At 38.3% G+C, this 17,580-nt stretch overlaps 1 protein-coding gene across 7 annotated transcripts in view; it reads right to left on the bottom strand.

Moving 5' to 3' along the window:
• Positions 1-420: 420 nt before the first annotated feature.
• Positions 421-17,580, bottom strand: part of LOC109403124 (elongation of very long chain fatty acids protein 6) — an 87,523-nt gene continuing 70,363 nt past the window's right edge. For all 7 annotated transcript variants that reach the window (XM_062852430.1, XM_062852431.1, XM_019675862.3 and 4 more), the window contains exon 4: positions 421-4,679. In XM_062852430.1, the coding sequence (XP_062708414.1) occupies positions 4,037-4,679 (643 nt within the window). In that variant the 3' untranslated portion in view covers positions 421-4,036. The remainder of the gene's footprint in view (positions 4,680-17,580) is intronic.

The raw sequence follows: 17,580 nt of genomic DNA, 5'->3' as shown, positions 1-17,580 counted from the left end.
AAATATCTTCTAGAGTTCTTGTTTTGCAAAATCATGAAGATTGATATGTCGGAAGACAGGGCTTAGAAACAAATCACGAACTGGCCACTTCTCCGGGGGCACCAGGTTCCCGGAGTACCTCCGATAGTGGCCAATATGTCCAAAAAGTCTCGAAATATCTTCTAGAGTTCTTGTTTTGTAAAATCCCGATGAATAATATATCGCAAGTTAGGTTTATAAAAAATCACCGGCCACTTCCCCGGGGGCACCAGGTACCCGGAGTACCTCCGATAGTGGCCCAAATGTCCAGTAAGTCTCGAAATACCTTCTAGAGTCCTTGTTTTGCAAAATCATGAAGGGAGATATGTCGCAAGTCAAGTTCAGAAAAAAAAATCACGAACTGGTCACTGGATTGTGATATAGAGGAAATGCAAATGTTGATTATTTTTCTCAATCATAATAAATTTATTTTGATACAAAATGAATAGTTCTTCAGTAAATTTATACGTTTTTTCTCATTTTTGTATTCTCGTTCTTGCTTCTGTTTTTATCATACAAAGAAATAGAAGAAACAATATAGAACCACTTTTTCTATTTCTTCTTTTTGTTTTCTTCACTAGATGCAATGTGTTAATATTTTTGCTTTAGATTTGTTTGTTTGTTTTGTTGTTTCAACGTTACTGTTTACGAACTATTTAGGTAGGTTTTCTTATGTTTTCTCATTACCATTGCTAGTTAAATGAACCATGTTTTAAATTGTTAACACTTTTCCACGTTTGCTTATGTTCACGTCATTTTTTTTTAATTAATAATTGTTATGCAACCACCATGTTGTGTGTATGTTTGTGATATTAACGAATGTATAGCGAAGGTTTGATGAAACTTCCAGGATATAATAATAAATATGTTTTGTGTTTTTTATGTGTATTTAGGTTTTTGTGTTCATTAAAGCTTGTGAAAAACACACGAAAAGTAGGGATGAAAGCCAGGAACCGATAAAGGTTGCAAACGCAACAACTTGATTATTCGGGGATCGTTTTCTATGAAATATAAAATGGATTTGATTTACTTTCTCAGTTTATGTCATGTTGTCTTTATTTTGGACAATGTTGCAAAAATTTTGGTTGTTTAGTGTAACTGTTTTTTTGTGTTGATACTTAATAAATGCTGCAACTGTTTCATCTTTTCAACTGTAAAAATGTCCCTACAATTCTCCCCCATTTCCAAAGGAATGTTGCTCACTAAGTAGAATGAATGTTTATTTTAATAGCAAAGACTACATAACAAATAAATCGGTCATTTCCAAACCTGTTCTTAGACATTCTAAATAACGTCATCTATCTGGCAAAAATGTAATCTTCAAAGAACATGTACTCCATCGGTTTCAAAAGATGGCACTTTCCTTGCGGTCCACTTTAATGATGTTATTTTTTTCAGTGTTGCCAGTTATGACGATGTGATTCCAATGGTAAGAAAAAGCAAAGAAAGCCATAACAAAAGAAAAGGGGAATGAAGCGTACCGACAGTGAAAGCGCATATGTTTTTTAAAGGTTATGTACAATAGGAGCTTAGTTTTAGCACTGTTTGGTTTGGTTTATGTTGATCGTTCTGCTTTGCAGCACCTGCTTATACTTGCTTACTTGGTATCATGAACGTGTTCTTTTTGTGTTTGTCTGGTTTGTGTGTGTGTGTTTTCTGTTGTTTGAAGAATTTCGAGGAATTGAGGGTAGCACTCACAGTGGGTATCATTTCATCCAGAGTTGGATTACATTATCACTTTCGCCTTTCTTTACACTTATCTGCTGATTTACATTTTGGTTTTACAAGGCGAAAAGCGAGACGAATTTTTATCCTTGAGTTTTTTTCATTTCTGTTCGTTGAGGACGGGTGAATCACTATTGATTTTGTTCGCAATGGATGATTTTTTAGAATTTTAAGGAGTGGGATTAGTTTCATTTTGAATTTCGCTTTGCTTTGTTTCAGTGTTTGATCATTGTTGTCCAAACAGCTGCTTTTAATTTTATAAGTTACTGTTGGGGATTCTCACTAGGGAAGAAAATAATTTATTTACACTAGGGTTTGAAAAAAAAAATCAGAAAAATCAACAACAAAAAAAGTAATTAGTGGCTTTGAGCAGTTTGTTTTTAGATAGTTTCACTTTTTACTCAATCATTTTAGCAAAGTAGTTAATGTTTGCGCAATTAGAACTCAAGCAAGTTGAGAGTAGGAGAGAGTAACTATATGGGCTTGGCCCAAAGTACGAGTGCTTCGTAGGTGTTTTAAATAGTTTTCATTTATTTTTACTGTTGGGACATTCTTTTTTTAGTTTTTTTAGTATTTTCAAACAATAGAAATGCTGGTTGCCCAGTAGCTAGATTAAGGAAGCAATTTCAAGAAAAAAAGTTAAATTTTTAATATCCAATATGCAAAATAATTTCCAAATCGTTTTGAACTCATTCCACATTTGACAACTGACCAACTGCTTGGCAGCTCGTCGAGTAGAAAAATCTGCAGGAGGGCGAATAAACAAAACGCTCCCATATAAAATTTTAATTGAATATTTCCCGAGCATCAGCATTTATGAAAAATATGGAATGCTGCACAAATTTATATGCAGATATCTTGATACCGCTGGAAACAATAACCATTACACGTGATACGTAACATAAGGTGCACAAATGAATTTACTAGTAAAATTCGGCACCAACATTTCCGAATCGTCTAAAAAAAAGAAAGATAGTCGGGAAGTGGGTCATTCCAAGAAATGTGAATCTATCAATAATAATTCCATTGTTGTTTACATTAACTCGACAATCGAGAAAAGTTGTCACAAATCTAAGTAAGTGAACAGCCCTTGCTTGCAGCAAAGATGGGAATGATATTCGGTCATTCTGTAACACTCCCACATTTTAGAGCCTCTAAGAATTAGTCGCCACGTTTACTGATATTGCTGTAAAGGACGTACTCATGGACGTACTTAGTACCACTAGTATGTTACAGTAATCACAATTGAAAAACATTTAAAACTACTACTACGAAACAACAGATTATTACACAAAGTCTTTACTGTTTTCTACGAAAACCTTTTTCCGGTTTGAAAAACAAAGTCGAGATTTGCTAACACATCCTGACGAAAGAAGAGAACAATAGAATGAAAAGATTTAAATAAACAAACAAAAAAAACTTACACAGAACTTACCCTTACCCAAAGGGAAATAAATAAGAAGCCAGCTGCTGTAGTAACTCCTGTCAGTCCTCTTGTTTTAGTCTCGTACCGTACCTATTATACTGCTGTCCGACTCCAGGTCCATCTTCCACGCTAAGTGGCCAGATGCAAACACCCGTAAGCCTAGATAAATCTCTTTCTAACAACACTTTTGTCTTCTCTGTTGTCTGTCGTCGCAAATGACTCTTCTTCTCGTCTTTGATCATTTCGCTCGTTACTATTCCTGTCTTTAGCTCTTCTATGCTAAAATATTTTTTTTTTCACTTAAAATATTTCACCTGAATGTTTGTTAAGCTATAGTCTGGTTGTTGTTGAAATTGGTATGCAAGAATCTTTTGTTGCCAAAAACAAACGCAACAAAAGGATTAACTTGAATGGGAGTTATGAAGTGCACTACTATTCTTATCGCCCTGTACACCGGGCTTATCCGTTGCTCGCTACACTGTTTGTCACTAGATCAAGGAGCAGATGAAAAAGCTTACTAAGCTATAACGGCAGGATCCTTCTTTGAGCTACGTTTCTTTGATTTTCCGCAAGTTACCGCTGAACGATTGCATTGGAACGACGTCTATGCTATACTCTACGAATAGCAATAGTGCAGTTGACGATTGCGGAAAATGAAAACATTCAAGTGGTATTGAATGCCATTGGCGACGCGGATTCCCTTTCTGCCCGTTGGAGCAGGAAAGGTAGGTAACACGAGAAGAAGCACGTAAATACAGATTAGGAGAAGATCCCGGTTGAAATTTGATTTCTTGGTTTTTGCTGTGTTTTTTTGTTTGTGTGCATTTGCCACGGGAGATGTGCTCTGCAGCAGCCCGGAGCCCCATCTTACTGTGCCTTAACCTTATCGGTTTGTTGTGCTGCCGACAACAGATTGGAATTAATGGCGCCACCCATGGAGGCCTGTTTACTGCTGCTGATGCTACTGTACTGTACAGCGGAGCTTCCATTGCTGGAAGCCGACTGGAGCGAGCGTTTGCCCTTGCGTGCGTTCGTCGAGAGGTAGGTCTTGTAGAAGAAACGGGCAAACAGTACAAAGTAGCTGAAGTACATCGCAATCGACAGTTTGATGTTCATTTCGGAGATGTTACAGCTGCCCTTGCCGGCCGTTTGCAGGAAACCGTGGGCCCAAATGTTGATGGCACAACCGACGACCATCTGGGTCAGCTGGAGGGTTGTGATCAGCATAGCGATCGAACGTGGAGGCTTGAAGTTCAGAGCACGGAGGGCGTAGTACGAGTACATCACAGAGTGCACGCAGTAGTTCATCACGATGAACCAACGGGCAGAGGCGGTGTACTCGGTGTACGAGAACCACGAATACATCAGCACCGTGATGTGGTGATACCAGTGCAGGAAGATCAGTGGCTGCTTCCGGAGCACGATGAACACCGTATCACCCAACTCGGGCAGCTTGGACAGCACGAACAGCCAGGTCCAGAAACCGCTTACACGATCATGCTCGATGAAGCTGGAAGAGAACAAGAGAGTGTGATTAGACATTTTCAGTGAAACTTTTCAACTTTAAATCAAATTTATTAATTTTGCAACAGGGTGTGCACTCAATTTTGAAAATTAAATGCCCTTTTCTAACCCGTTTGACTTAAACTCTCAGATTATAAAATTAAGTATGTAAGTTGTAACTCGTTCAAAGACGTTGAAATGTGATATGACATTAGGGGTAGGCGGGGCAATATGGACACCCTAAGGTTTTTGCCAACTTTACCTGGCAAGATGTCAAAAAAGTTTAGTTTTTTGATACATGTATCCTTTTAAAGTCTATTTAGCATCTATTGCATAAGAATGCTCACGAAGAAAAATGATTTATCCACTTCAAAAAATGTTATGAAAAATGTTAGTTTTTCATGACCGTCTTCAAGCATACGGGGTAGAATGGACACCCCCATGGGGCAATATGGACACCATGAGACTTTTACGAATTTCGTACATTATAAACACCTATAAAGTCATTTCATTACAAAACAACTATTATGGATGAATAATACGCCGAAGTAGTTCATTTTTGTTCAGTTAATTTAAATTCAGGCTGTTTTGGATAAAGCTTCGTTTTTGTTGGCATGTACAGCTGTGCCTAGAACAACTATATTCCACTGCTGTCGTTTTTTGACCAATTTGTTTCACCCTATGTCTACTATAGTGAACATTTATCCGAAAATATACTGAAATCGATTAATTTTGTTGGTTTGTGATCTAGGTTATATTTTTCCATTGCCGCTTCTTTCAAAAAGGTGAGTGTCCATTTTGCCCCGGCAGCAGAAGATATTTCCAAACTTGATTTTTGATATAATAAAGAAGAAAATATAAACATGTTAAGCATGTAGATACAGCAAAACTACTTGCATGTGTTCTAGAAATATCAGGTTTTAATCGACCTGCCATAAATTTATCACTAAATCTTATTTTAGATGGTGTGAAAATTATAATTTCCATGTACAAAAAACGGAGGACGCAACTTTTTCATGTAAAATCAAGTATAATTTTAATTTCGAATGTTTCTTTCCTGAAACTACGTTTTAGACAAATGGACTATATTCTCCATTCATTAAAAGTTAAAAAATGTTCGCACATTTCAAAATATTGAGGGTGTCCATTCTGCCCCGGGTGTCCATAATGCGCCTACCCCTATGGCAGTATAATTCCGCCAAGTTCATTTTAAATGAAAATTATAAATTTCTACTCAATTGAAATAGGAGCATTATGCTCAATACAATCCTCATAGAGCATAAAGAAAAATAAAATCCTTACAAATAAAAATGCGTAGAAAAACTGCTGAACTACGTCATGAAGAAAGAAATGAGCAAGTCATGTGGAAACCTTTCCTAGGTATATACGGTACAGATTGAACTGTTGCGAACGGTGGTGAATCGACTGAAATTATGCTAATGGGTTCTTTTGCAGAAATAATATTCCTCCTCCGTGTGAATCAACAAAAGGTATACTTTTGTGCTTTTTATTGTGGAATCAAAGGGAAGTGTCACGATACACGCCTTGAAGGATACAATTAATTATAGGCGCCGGTCAGCTATATCAGCAAGCGTAGGGGTAGAATCAGGAAAATTCCGTACCTACTCATAGTCATTCTTGAGCGATCTATTGCGCGGTGTTCCCCTGACTGATTTATTGTTGGTCTGAATCGCCGACCTGCTAGCACATCATTTACCTATAGTCGGCTGGCATTGTTGTCCTCTCACCACCTGTAGGAAATATATGATTTGCATTTCTAATCACGAATGCTATTATATTAGCACGTTGTAAGGAGCGTCGCTTAACTTTTCAACTTAAGCTGTAGTAAAAATAGCATGAAAGAGAAATTTGGCTATTTTCGTTACTATGTATAATCAATTACTATACTGCTGATGGTACCTGGGTGAGATTCTTGGTAAATCCAGATTTTTTTTGTAAGGAAAACATCCTTGACTTCCATGGGCAATGCCCATTGGACATACAATATGATACTTAGTGCCTGCCACAAGAATACATAAATGATGAATTCGCAAAGAAAGCTATCATTTAACAGCTGTGAAAGTGTTTACGGAACATCAATCTAAGAGCAGGTGCTGATTAAAGACCATGCGCAAAAGAAAATCAGGCTATCGCGATTTACTTTCTTCGCTCATCCATCCGTTTGAGTGGTACACTCATTGCACAATTATGGGTCACTCAAGCAACAATCATTTCATAATATGAATCGTTTTTCATACAAAAATCACACCTTCATTTTTTTTATATTCTCTTCATTGAAACTCCTTTTTATTGTTTGATATAAAAATCTGCTTGTAAAGTTCCCTATAGACGGTGAAAATTAGTAAAATGTTGATAAATAATGAAAACCACAATAATGGCTGTGTAACAATTATTGGCAACAAATTCCTATTATGGGTCACTCAAGAGGAATCGGCTCAACAATAATGTTTTGTCTTTTTTTTTTTCAATGAGTGATCACTTATTCTCGGTAGATCAACTATAGTAGAATCTAAAACTGGTCCCAAACCTCTTAAGCGTGTTTTCACGATTTGGAATCAATTTTTCAAAATTGGGACAAAATCTCCAACACAACCACCGATAAACGCCTAAAAGTATGCAATGCCCATTTTACGCAGAACTGTCAATATTATGCTGCACAAAAAGTGACTCATAATTGCGTGATTTTCGGTGTTCCTTGGAACAATAATGAATCACTTAAACGTTGCCTGAAATAAGCTTCAATTAGATGCAGGCACATGAGTTTCTACATTTAGAACGTAAATTATACCTTTGCTCTGATGACGATACCATTTCGCACATGAAAATCACTAAAGCTCGCTTTTACAGAGCTTACGAATGCAGCGCACGCACTTTCCGATATTCACAATCGAAGCGTTACTTTGACATATTGTTTTGCGCCGAACAAAACAATATTGAAAATATGTATGTTTTGATGTATAAGCCCGTGTGCGATATGTATAGTGACACATTTGGTATGAAAAATCATAAAGATTATGACTAGTCAGATCGTGTGATCAAATTTTCCTCGATACTGTTAAAAGGTAAGCTCACACTAAGAAAAAATCATCGACTTCCGAAATCTCGACCGTTAAGTTTTTTTACAGGGAAAATTCGGTAAAGATAGCAACTTTTACCGAACTTCGTTACAGTTTGACAGTTAAGCGATAACATTTAACTGAAATTTAGTATTTTTTACAGAATTTCGGTGAAAACCCGTTACCGAACATTCAGCAGTTGAGATTTTGGTAAAAATGACCGAATGCGACATACTTCCCAAGTAACAATCGCCAGCCGCAAACAAGCATGCATGCTGAATTGTTGCTTTGTAATGGTAATTATAGCTGAACTAAAATTATGCTGTACATATTACTGTGTAAATGCTTTTTCAATTGAAAAAGTAGCCAATGTTCAACTTTTCGTATTGGTATCAATAACGATAATTTAAAACACTTTTCAAGCGTTTAATAAGATTTTTATTCGACTCGCAGTAATTCCTTTACAACATAGTTTAACAAGACTTTTTTCTGCTTCTTGTTAAGTTCATGTAAAAAATAGGACATGTATCTGAATAGTGTGTTTTTCACAAGTCAAATAAGCGCTTTCGTTTCATCATACTTCGACTCAGAGTACACGATGAAAAACACGTGTTTTTTACCGAACTACAGCTGAATTAATCTGTTGTTCAGTCGTTAACCACAATGTTGTGCTAATTCACCACTGCTGTATAGGAGTCAGAGTCTGATCATTATTAAACCACGGGAAGTTTATGTTTTGATTTGAGCGCTGCAATTCATCATCTCTAGGATGGCGCAGATAGGAAGGCATGCGGCTGGCAATCGACGGGTCTCGAGTTCGAATCTGGATTTAGGTAAATTTATGTGTAGTTATTATTTCACAATATTTGTTCACAGCATTAAGTTTCAATCATAAACTCTCGTGGAAATTGAAAAATTTTGCATTTTTTTATTTTTAATCATTTTTGCTACAGCTGAATAACAGTTTTACTATATATTTGTAAAACGATTTAACAACAAACATTTTAGTTGGTACACAACACTATGCTTTACAGTTTCTCCAAATTTGTGTGAACAAAACCCGAACAAAGGTTGTGCCTGAAAATTATCCAAATATTATTCAGCATCATGCTGAATCAATTCGTCGTAAAGGTGCTTGTAAAATGAGTGATTGTTAGTTGGGTTTCCGGGTGTCAAAGGAATCGGTTCCGGAACTGACTATCGACTGACTATCAGGAAAAGCGCTGAACAGGCAATTCAGGATCGAGTGTGTTTGTTTTACAGAAAATAATCGGTAGAGCATGCAACTTTTACCAAACTTCGTTAGAGTTTGACAGATGAACGATACAATTTAACCGAAATTTGGTATTTTTACAGAATTTCGTTAAAAATCCGTTACCGAACGCTCAGCAGTTAAGATTTCGGTAAGAATTACCGAACGCAACCAGCCGTGTTCCTTAGGAAAGTAAAAATAAAATATTCAAGTCGCTAACCTAAGAGACAGCCGAGTTAGGGTGCCGATTGGTTGGCCATAAATGATCGAAATGCAAAAAAGAGTAATGAATTTCGAATTCATTCAAATACACACACTTATAAAAAATCACCGACTTCGGTAATGTTTTACCGTAATCTCAACCATTAAGTTGGTTTTACTGGAAAAGTCGGTAAAGATAGCAACTTTTACCGAACTTCTTTAGAGTTTGACAGTTAAACGATAACATTTTACCGAAATTTGGTATTTTTTTACAGAATTTCGGTGAAAACCCGTTACCTAACATTCAGCAGTTGAGACTTCGGTAAAAATTACCGAATGCGACTAGCTGTGCAGATTACAATTTTACTAGTTCAACTCATGATTTCCTACTTGATTTATTGAGCTCTTATACCTCAAAGGCCCAAATTCTAGTTAGTTGACAGAGTTTTATTACGATCGAAAGGACTTCGTCTTCAAACCGACTTAATAAATAAATATAACCGCATATAACCATTTCTGGCATGTCAAATATTGTCCCAATTTTCATAATTGATTCCAATTCGTAAAAACATGCACACTCAATCCTGAATTGCCTGTTCAGCACTTTTTGACGAAAATAGAACAGCAGAATTATTTCGGTAGCTTCGGTAATCGATTTTACTGAGGCTCAGTACACCAACTGTCAAAACCGGGTGCAAAAGGTAAACAATGAAGTATAGCTGTATTCAGCTCAGGATTCAGCTGCTCTATTTTCGTCAAAAAATTACCGAACACGGTATTCCAAATTAAGTGTGTGACCATATTGAGATTCTAAAATGCTCGATCTACCAAGCCTTTAAGTTAAAAAAATAGTTAAATCGTTGCTGTAGGGCAGCTTGTTTGAAGGCGGTCTTCTTCGGCCAACCGACGTACCCCATTGGATTTCCGTATAAATCAGAAATTGATCATCCAACTTCACCAACCGGTACATTTTATGAAACGGTAGTAATTTCCGGTTATTCTGTCAAATTTTCATCAACTCGGGTAAAAATTGAAGAAAATAGTGCTAAATGAACATCAACATTTGAGTGCGCAAAATACGTTAGGGACGCAACTGACTATAAGGGAGATGGGTCGGCCACACTCTACGCAGGGGCGTAAACGAAATCTGCAAGCAAGCGTTAGATTGGAACCCAGCAGGACATCGCCGCAGAAGCAGACCCAGAGGCTCATAGTGGTGCAGCCTCGACATAGAAATCAAGCAAGTCAACGGAAATTTGACCTGACCACAGGCCAAGGCGATGGCGGGCAATCGCCTAGCATGGATATCTTTCAATTCGGCCCTCTGCACCACCGTGGGTGCCCAGGACTGAAAGTAAGTAAGTAGGTCCAGTATCCATAGTTAATTACGCAACGTTATTCTGTACAGTGGATATGACTACTGTTACGAGTATAGACATGAAGTTTTGAACTCCTTCATTGTTTGCATATTTCAGGTCAAATATCTCTTAATTACATTCGAGTTTCTAAAAGATTTAAGGATTCCAGCAGACTAATGTAAATGACTATGTAATCATTTGTTGCTAAAACGAACCAAATTATTTCTGTAGATGGTTAGAACTGAATTTCAGGACAGTTTGGAACACCTATAATATTCGAAGATATGAAAAGCTGTTCCACATTCACAAATAAGACTAAACAAATATGTCTGATGGTAAACCATATCCGAAACCACCATTCAACGCTTCTGGGGTATCAATTGTTTTTTTTTTTAACTGCTTGGTATCCAGAATGTTCTAGGATGTCAACAAAGTCTCAATTCACGCAAAAACGGCTACGCTCAAAAATGTGTTCGGCCTGCACATTTTTAGTAAACATCCATGCCGCACATGACTGTGTTCGAAACACACATTTTTTTAAAATTGCTCGTACGCTCATATGAGCATGTATTTTGCAATAATTTCGACATGGCAACCTCACTGGGTTTATAAACCACCTTCAAATACCGAAAAATATTGATATTTTGCAAAAATGTGAGCGTGCGAGCAATTTAAAAAAATGTGTGTTTCCAACACAGTCCCTGTGCGGCATGGGCGCTACTCAAAAATGAGAGTTTTTATTTTAGAGAGTTCTAATTTTTCCATATCAAGAAGCAGATTTGCAATAACTTTCCCAGAGACAGAGTTCATATTTATTGAAGCTGGACGCTTCTCTGAAAAAGCTCTCCAGAAGATTTCTAGAAGGAAGAGGAACAAGTTTTGAGGACGACCACTAGGTCGTTGAAATCCAACGCATTCAATGAACTGTGGCTCCTTGCCTTGACGCTCTGGGGCGACACTGGCTCCAAGTATGTACATTGGAAAATTGCAACCAGCCAAGTGAAAGTTGTTCTTACTCGTCGGAACCGAGACTAGCACTGCGAATGAATAGGTACCTGCTTTGCCCGGAACAAAACAAATCAACCAGTGAATCTACGTACAGTTCGATCCACCCATGAGGAGGAGCGGGCAGATCGAACTCCAACTTCTCTTATAGCATTTGCACGCTTTAGAACCCGGCTGTTTGGCCTTGAAGTGTTCTGTTTTTGTTTTTTTTTTCCACCGGCAATGGCCAGCAGCCAAGAGGCAAGAACAAGAACAAAATGACTCCATCGTTCCATATAGGAATGGAACGTAATTGCGCGCCCCACCGATCGGATGATGATGATTCTCGGTGGTACAAAGAGGGCAAAAAACGCGAGACCAACCTGCAAATACGCGTGGAGGAGATTAATGACCACGTAAATCCCCACGGCAAACAAACCGCGGTTGGTTCGGTGGTATCAGCAAATTTTGTTTAGGATATCCAGTGGTTCCCAAACTGTTGACATCAACTTAAAAACACGAGGAGTTAAGAAAAGAACCTTAGTCTATACAGAAAATTAATTTAATTCTCGGATACTTTTTCAAAACGACGTATCAACATAGGATTTGCGTGTATTATAGGTTGTTTTGAAAAAGTATCGTATCCGAGAATTTATTATGCATTGTTAATATAAATCAGATATCGTCAATTTAGGAATGCGTACATTAAAAAAAACTACGTTATAATGTACACACTTTTTTTAGAGTCACTTTTTCGGCTGTTCTGTTTTCGGTAAAAGTTTGAATTATCGAAATTCAGCACAGTTTTACCGAAGTTCCGAAGAACGTTCGGTAAACATTACCGATGATTCATTAAAGTTTACCGAACGTTCGGTAATTTTTTGACGAACTTCGGTAATATGTTGCTGATCATTCGGTAATATGAACTTTTACCGAAAATAGAACAGCTGAATACGGTACTTTATTTTAAGTATGTATGAAGTTACATGGAAATTACGTTACGTCAAGAGTACGTTATATCGAACTTCATCTGTTCAGATCTAGAATATCTAAAACTTCAAACCGACCTTGAAAGTGGGTTTCAATCACCACAAGATTGTAAACCACTTGTTTAAAGAACACAAAAAAGTGGCTCTAAAGATCAAGGTACTTGAAGACTTATTTTTCGGTCAATCAATACAGCAGATAAAGTGGAACTCCCCGTGAGTGATGCGAGGACTTACCTACGTACGCGATCGGTCACAAAGGGAAAAAAAGCTTCCTTTCTTCATTGGAAGAGGAGCTTGTTCGGGGTCACTTGTTTGCGTCATTACGTGGACAAACAGACGCATTTCGCAGCCAACCGCCGCCACCGGAGCAGCGATGACCAAGCCGATTGATACCAGGAAACGGCCGGTCAGTACACAGAACAGCGCAAGCAGCAGCAGCAGCGGTAACTATTGAAGGTGCCTTCAATTGGACAGGTTTTCTAACTATATTGTGGATGTTTGAGTTTGCATCAATTAATTCTACACAGGGAAGGGTGGATATTACCAAACATAAATGGCAGGTGCTAATAAGTGACGCCAGTTGGCAACGTCTTTCAGTGATTGTATGAAAAATCGCGACTGTTTATGATGGTGCAATAAAACGATGGTTACAGGTACGTTTTTAACTGTGGAATAATTCAACAAACTATAGTTTGTATTTGTTGATGCTACTGTTTCCTTCTTTCATTTTTAACCAAGCTTAGTAACTTAGATCAAATAAAACATGTGAAGTTCAAGGACAACATTTCAAAAGGTCACATTAGATGTTTTGTAAATCACACGTTTTTTGTCGATGGAATGCCTCTCAAAATCCGCAAACAATCTCTAATCTGATAGTACGGTATGCGTTGGCTGAAAGTAGAAAAAATCTACATCTTTTTTTGGCTAAATGGACAATGATAAAATAAAACCAAGCAAAGTAGATTGTTAACTTTTTCTTTCGATTATTACGATTATCACCGTGTAGCAATGTTCTCGACATCATTTGCACTGCAGATTGAATGACGATTGTTTCATCTATCGTCCGATGCATAGGGAGAATCAAAACCATAAAAAATATAGCATGGAACGAGCTCACCAATTTATGTGTATCTATCTAACAATCCGGCGCTGGTTTAAAATAAGTTTCAGGCAAGATTTATCACTGGCTTCAAAACTCATCTCCCTCGGGTGCGAGCACGCTGAGAAATACTCAGTTTGGCTGAAAACTTATGTAATGTACCAATTTTCACGAGAAGTTGTGAATTTATTTATGATACCCTTCAAAGTCGGAGGTATGCATAACCCTAAAAGAAAACTGGTTGTATGATTATGCACACTAGATAAGAGTGGACACTATCTTCGGCAGTCATTGCTAATTTCTCAAAGAAAAATATGACCTTTTTGTTTATACAGTTATGAATCGCCCAAACTGACCAGGCGTACAGTCCTAAAAGTCAGCACGTAAAGAGGTAGTTGTTTTTGCAATAAACAATTATGTTGCATAACATGCCAGGATTTTGGAAGCTATTGAAATCTCAAAAGCAATTTGGAGAAATTTTACGTATATTGCTGTCCAGGCCGAATCACCCGGACTGATGTTTCAAACATCACATCTACTGTCACAACCCAAGTAACAATTTCTATGCCTTCTGCTCTTAGACATTATTTATGAAGGTTTTGTCATGGATTTGGTAAGCCCTTTTAGGTTCAATGAAGATGTTTATGTAGTAAACAGGTTTAACAACAAAAGCAACTTTAAAACAGTTTGTAGATATCTAGAAGTCCTAGGAATAAAACCGATTATCTTGCTTTTTTGATAAGCAATAATGTCATTGTAAACGAACTGTTAAGTACGTATTAAAACTTCATTATAAAGCTTTTTTAGAAGCCGCTTGCACGTCATAAAATATCGGTCTTAAAACCTGATGAATTGCATAAAGCCATAATAAATCAATCTTAAACCCTTTCGGAATTACCAGTGGATGCATTAAAACTAACTTAAGAAGGTTCCTGTAATACGATCTTCTCTTGAACAAACGAAAAGATAATCAATTATGCGCAACTTGGGGTCATTATGATTAAAACATACGTGATTGGAAAACTTCGGGTGGGCTTAATTTTTCTGGCTAGGAGATCAAACGAGCTTTCTTCACTAGAGTTCGATTGCAATCGGGGTTTCCGAAGCAACTGATGGGTGGGTATTGCATCGTTTGTTCTGGGTCTGGCACTACAATTGTGTATAAATAATGACTATCGCGCCCAGCCGCAGTCGGCGTAAGATCAAAAAATACAATAAACTCACTCATCAAGCACTCGAACAGCCTAAAAACACGAAACACCACCAAAAAACTCTCGAAAACACCAAAATTTTTGGTTTATTTACATTTTTGACGGCTGTCGGTCAAGCGAAGTGTTCATAAGAGCATTCAGTCCGAGCCCACACTTCCCTAAAGCTTAACAGTGTTTGTGTAGCGCACATAATTATGCGTTAAGAATAAGTAGGTGTTTGCTAGTCATTGCATCGTATTCATAAAGAACAACAACTCTAGAACATGTTCCTTTCATACTAACTGATCTTAAACCATCTTAAACAAAACCAGGATGATTTAACTTGACGGCATTCATATTTTTCATTACGATGATCAATTCCGGCTTGCCAAGTGTGTACGCCATGTTGATGTTTGGACTGTAAATTGAATTCATGGTTTTGCACGAGGAATTAAAAGGATTATTATTTATATGCCAAAAACCTTAAAATGACGTGGCGCACCGCCTTTTTTAGAAACAGTTTGCATTTCATTGCATTTCACGGTAAATTTTTTTTGGCATAGATTTTTTTTTGCCACAGCAGCAGGGTTTTCCCCGTGAAAATTTACAAATAAACATTATGGACATGGATGATTGATATAATTTTCGTTCTTGCATTATTAGTAATTTAAAATTTACTGACAATTTATGTGATGATTTTATTTTCAGATTCAGTTTGCTTCTTTGGTTTTAATCCTTCTTTTAGAATGTTGTACGAACTCCAAAACGGCATGTTGTTCTTCTTGCGACTTTCACAACAAATCTTATCTATGCTGTATAGTATACCACAAGAATATGTCACAAAACCAAGTAGCATACATAAAGTTTTAAGGGTTGATTTTAACAACCTCCTGTAGGGTGGGCCCTTTTGGGTTTTAATGGGTTTTATTACGGGTTTATTAGAGCTGTTAGGATTTCTAAGCTTTAAAATTAGTTTTAACTGTTTGGTTGTAACAACAGCTTGTAAGCAATGAGAAAACTAAAAATGTTACTTGGGAAGTGTAACCATTTCTGTTACATGTTCCTTTTCATCAGCGGAAGTCGGGCTCCAGAAGAAGCTGCGGTCTAAAAAGATTCACCCACGCACCAAATGCACCATGTACAAAACGCTAATAAGACCGGTGGTCCTCTACGGACACGAGACATGGATCATGTTCGAGGAGGACATGCAAGCACTCGGAGTTTTCGAGTGACGCGTGCTAAGGACGATCTTCGGAGTTGTGCAGGAGAACGGTGTGTGGCGGAGAAGGATGAACCACGAGCTGACTGAATTTTACGGCAAACCCAGCATCCAGAAGGTGGCTAAAGCCGGAAGGATACGATGGGCAGGACATGCTGCAAGAATTCCGAACAACAACCCTGCAGTACATTTCCACAGTTATTAACTATGAACTTCCCCTGCTAATAACCATTTTGCATAATCGTGTATCAGGTACAATTCCTAATTGCATTACGAAAAGTCCCTGGATCGACCGGGTATCTGACGCCGCTGAGAGCATAATCTGTTACGTGCAACGGAGTCGATGGAACGAATGCTTCGACAAGGAGTCCAGCGCGATTTTGGAGGAAAAGAACACAGCACGGGCGGTAATGCCGCAGTGAGGGACCCGTCAGAGTGTGGAACGATACAGACAGAAGCGTGACGCGAACCAAAATCTGCAGTGACAAAGATAGAAACCTCTTTACGGACAGACGTGAGGTGATTGAAAGGTGGAAGCAGCACTTCGAATAGCACCTGAGCACCTGCAGAACGTAGGCACGGAAGACCACGACAATGGAGGAAACGACTACGTCAGTGCAGGAGAAAACAGAAATGATCCATCTCTCACGCTAAGGAAATTTAAAGATGACATTCACCAGCTCAAAACTAACAGAGCAACTGGTAAGGATGGAATCGCTGCTAAGCTCATGGAGTGGAAGAAAGGGGTAATCTGCTCCATTAACAGGAAAGGCGACCATTTGATGAACTTTCGAGCGATCACCATTTTGAATGCCGCCTACAAAGTACTATCCCAGATCATCTCCCGTCGTTTGTCACCTAAAATGAATGAGTTCGTGGGAAGTTATCAAGTCGGCTTCATCGACGGCCAGTCGACAACATACCATATCTTCACCGTACGACAAATCCTTCAGAAACGCAGTGAACACCAGGTCCCAATGCATCACCTGTTCATCACCTTAAAGGCTGCATACGACAGTATCGACCGCACATGGTTATGGAAAACCATGGACGAAAACGGTTTTCCTGTGAAGCTGTGACGGACTTTCATGTCTACTCTTCAACATTGCTATGGAAGGTGTAATGCACCGAACCGGGGTACGAGTTTCGCAAAATCCAGTCAATTTGTGTGCTTTGCGGACGACATGAACATTATCGCCAGAACATTTAAAATGATGGCTGAGCTGTACACTCACCTGAAACGCGAAGCAGCAAAGTTCGGACTGGTGGGTGGTGAATGGGTCACTAACAAATATGAAGACAGTGCCGAAAACGACCGTCTAGGTACTAATGTCACGGTAGCCGGGGATACCTTCGAGGTGGTGGAGAAATTCGTCTACCGCGGATCCTTGCTAACAGTTGACAGCAACGTAAACTGTGAAATACGCATCATCAGTGGAAGTCGTGCCTGATACGGGCTCCAGAAGAAATTTCGGCCAAAAAAGAATCACCTCCACGCCAAATGTACCATGTAAGGACGATATTTTGCGGTATGCAGGA

The sequence above is a fragment of the Aedes albopictus genome, chromosome 2, assembly GCF_035046485.1.
Source record: "Aedes albopictus strain Foshan chromosome 2, AalbF5, whole genome shotgun sequence".
Taxonomy (NCBI): domain Eukaryota; kingdom Metazoa; phylum Arthropoda; class Insecta; order Diptera; family Culicidae; genus Aedes; species Aedes albopictus.
This window is presented reverse-complemented; position numbering and strand designations above follow the sequence as displayed.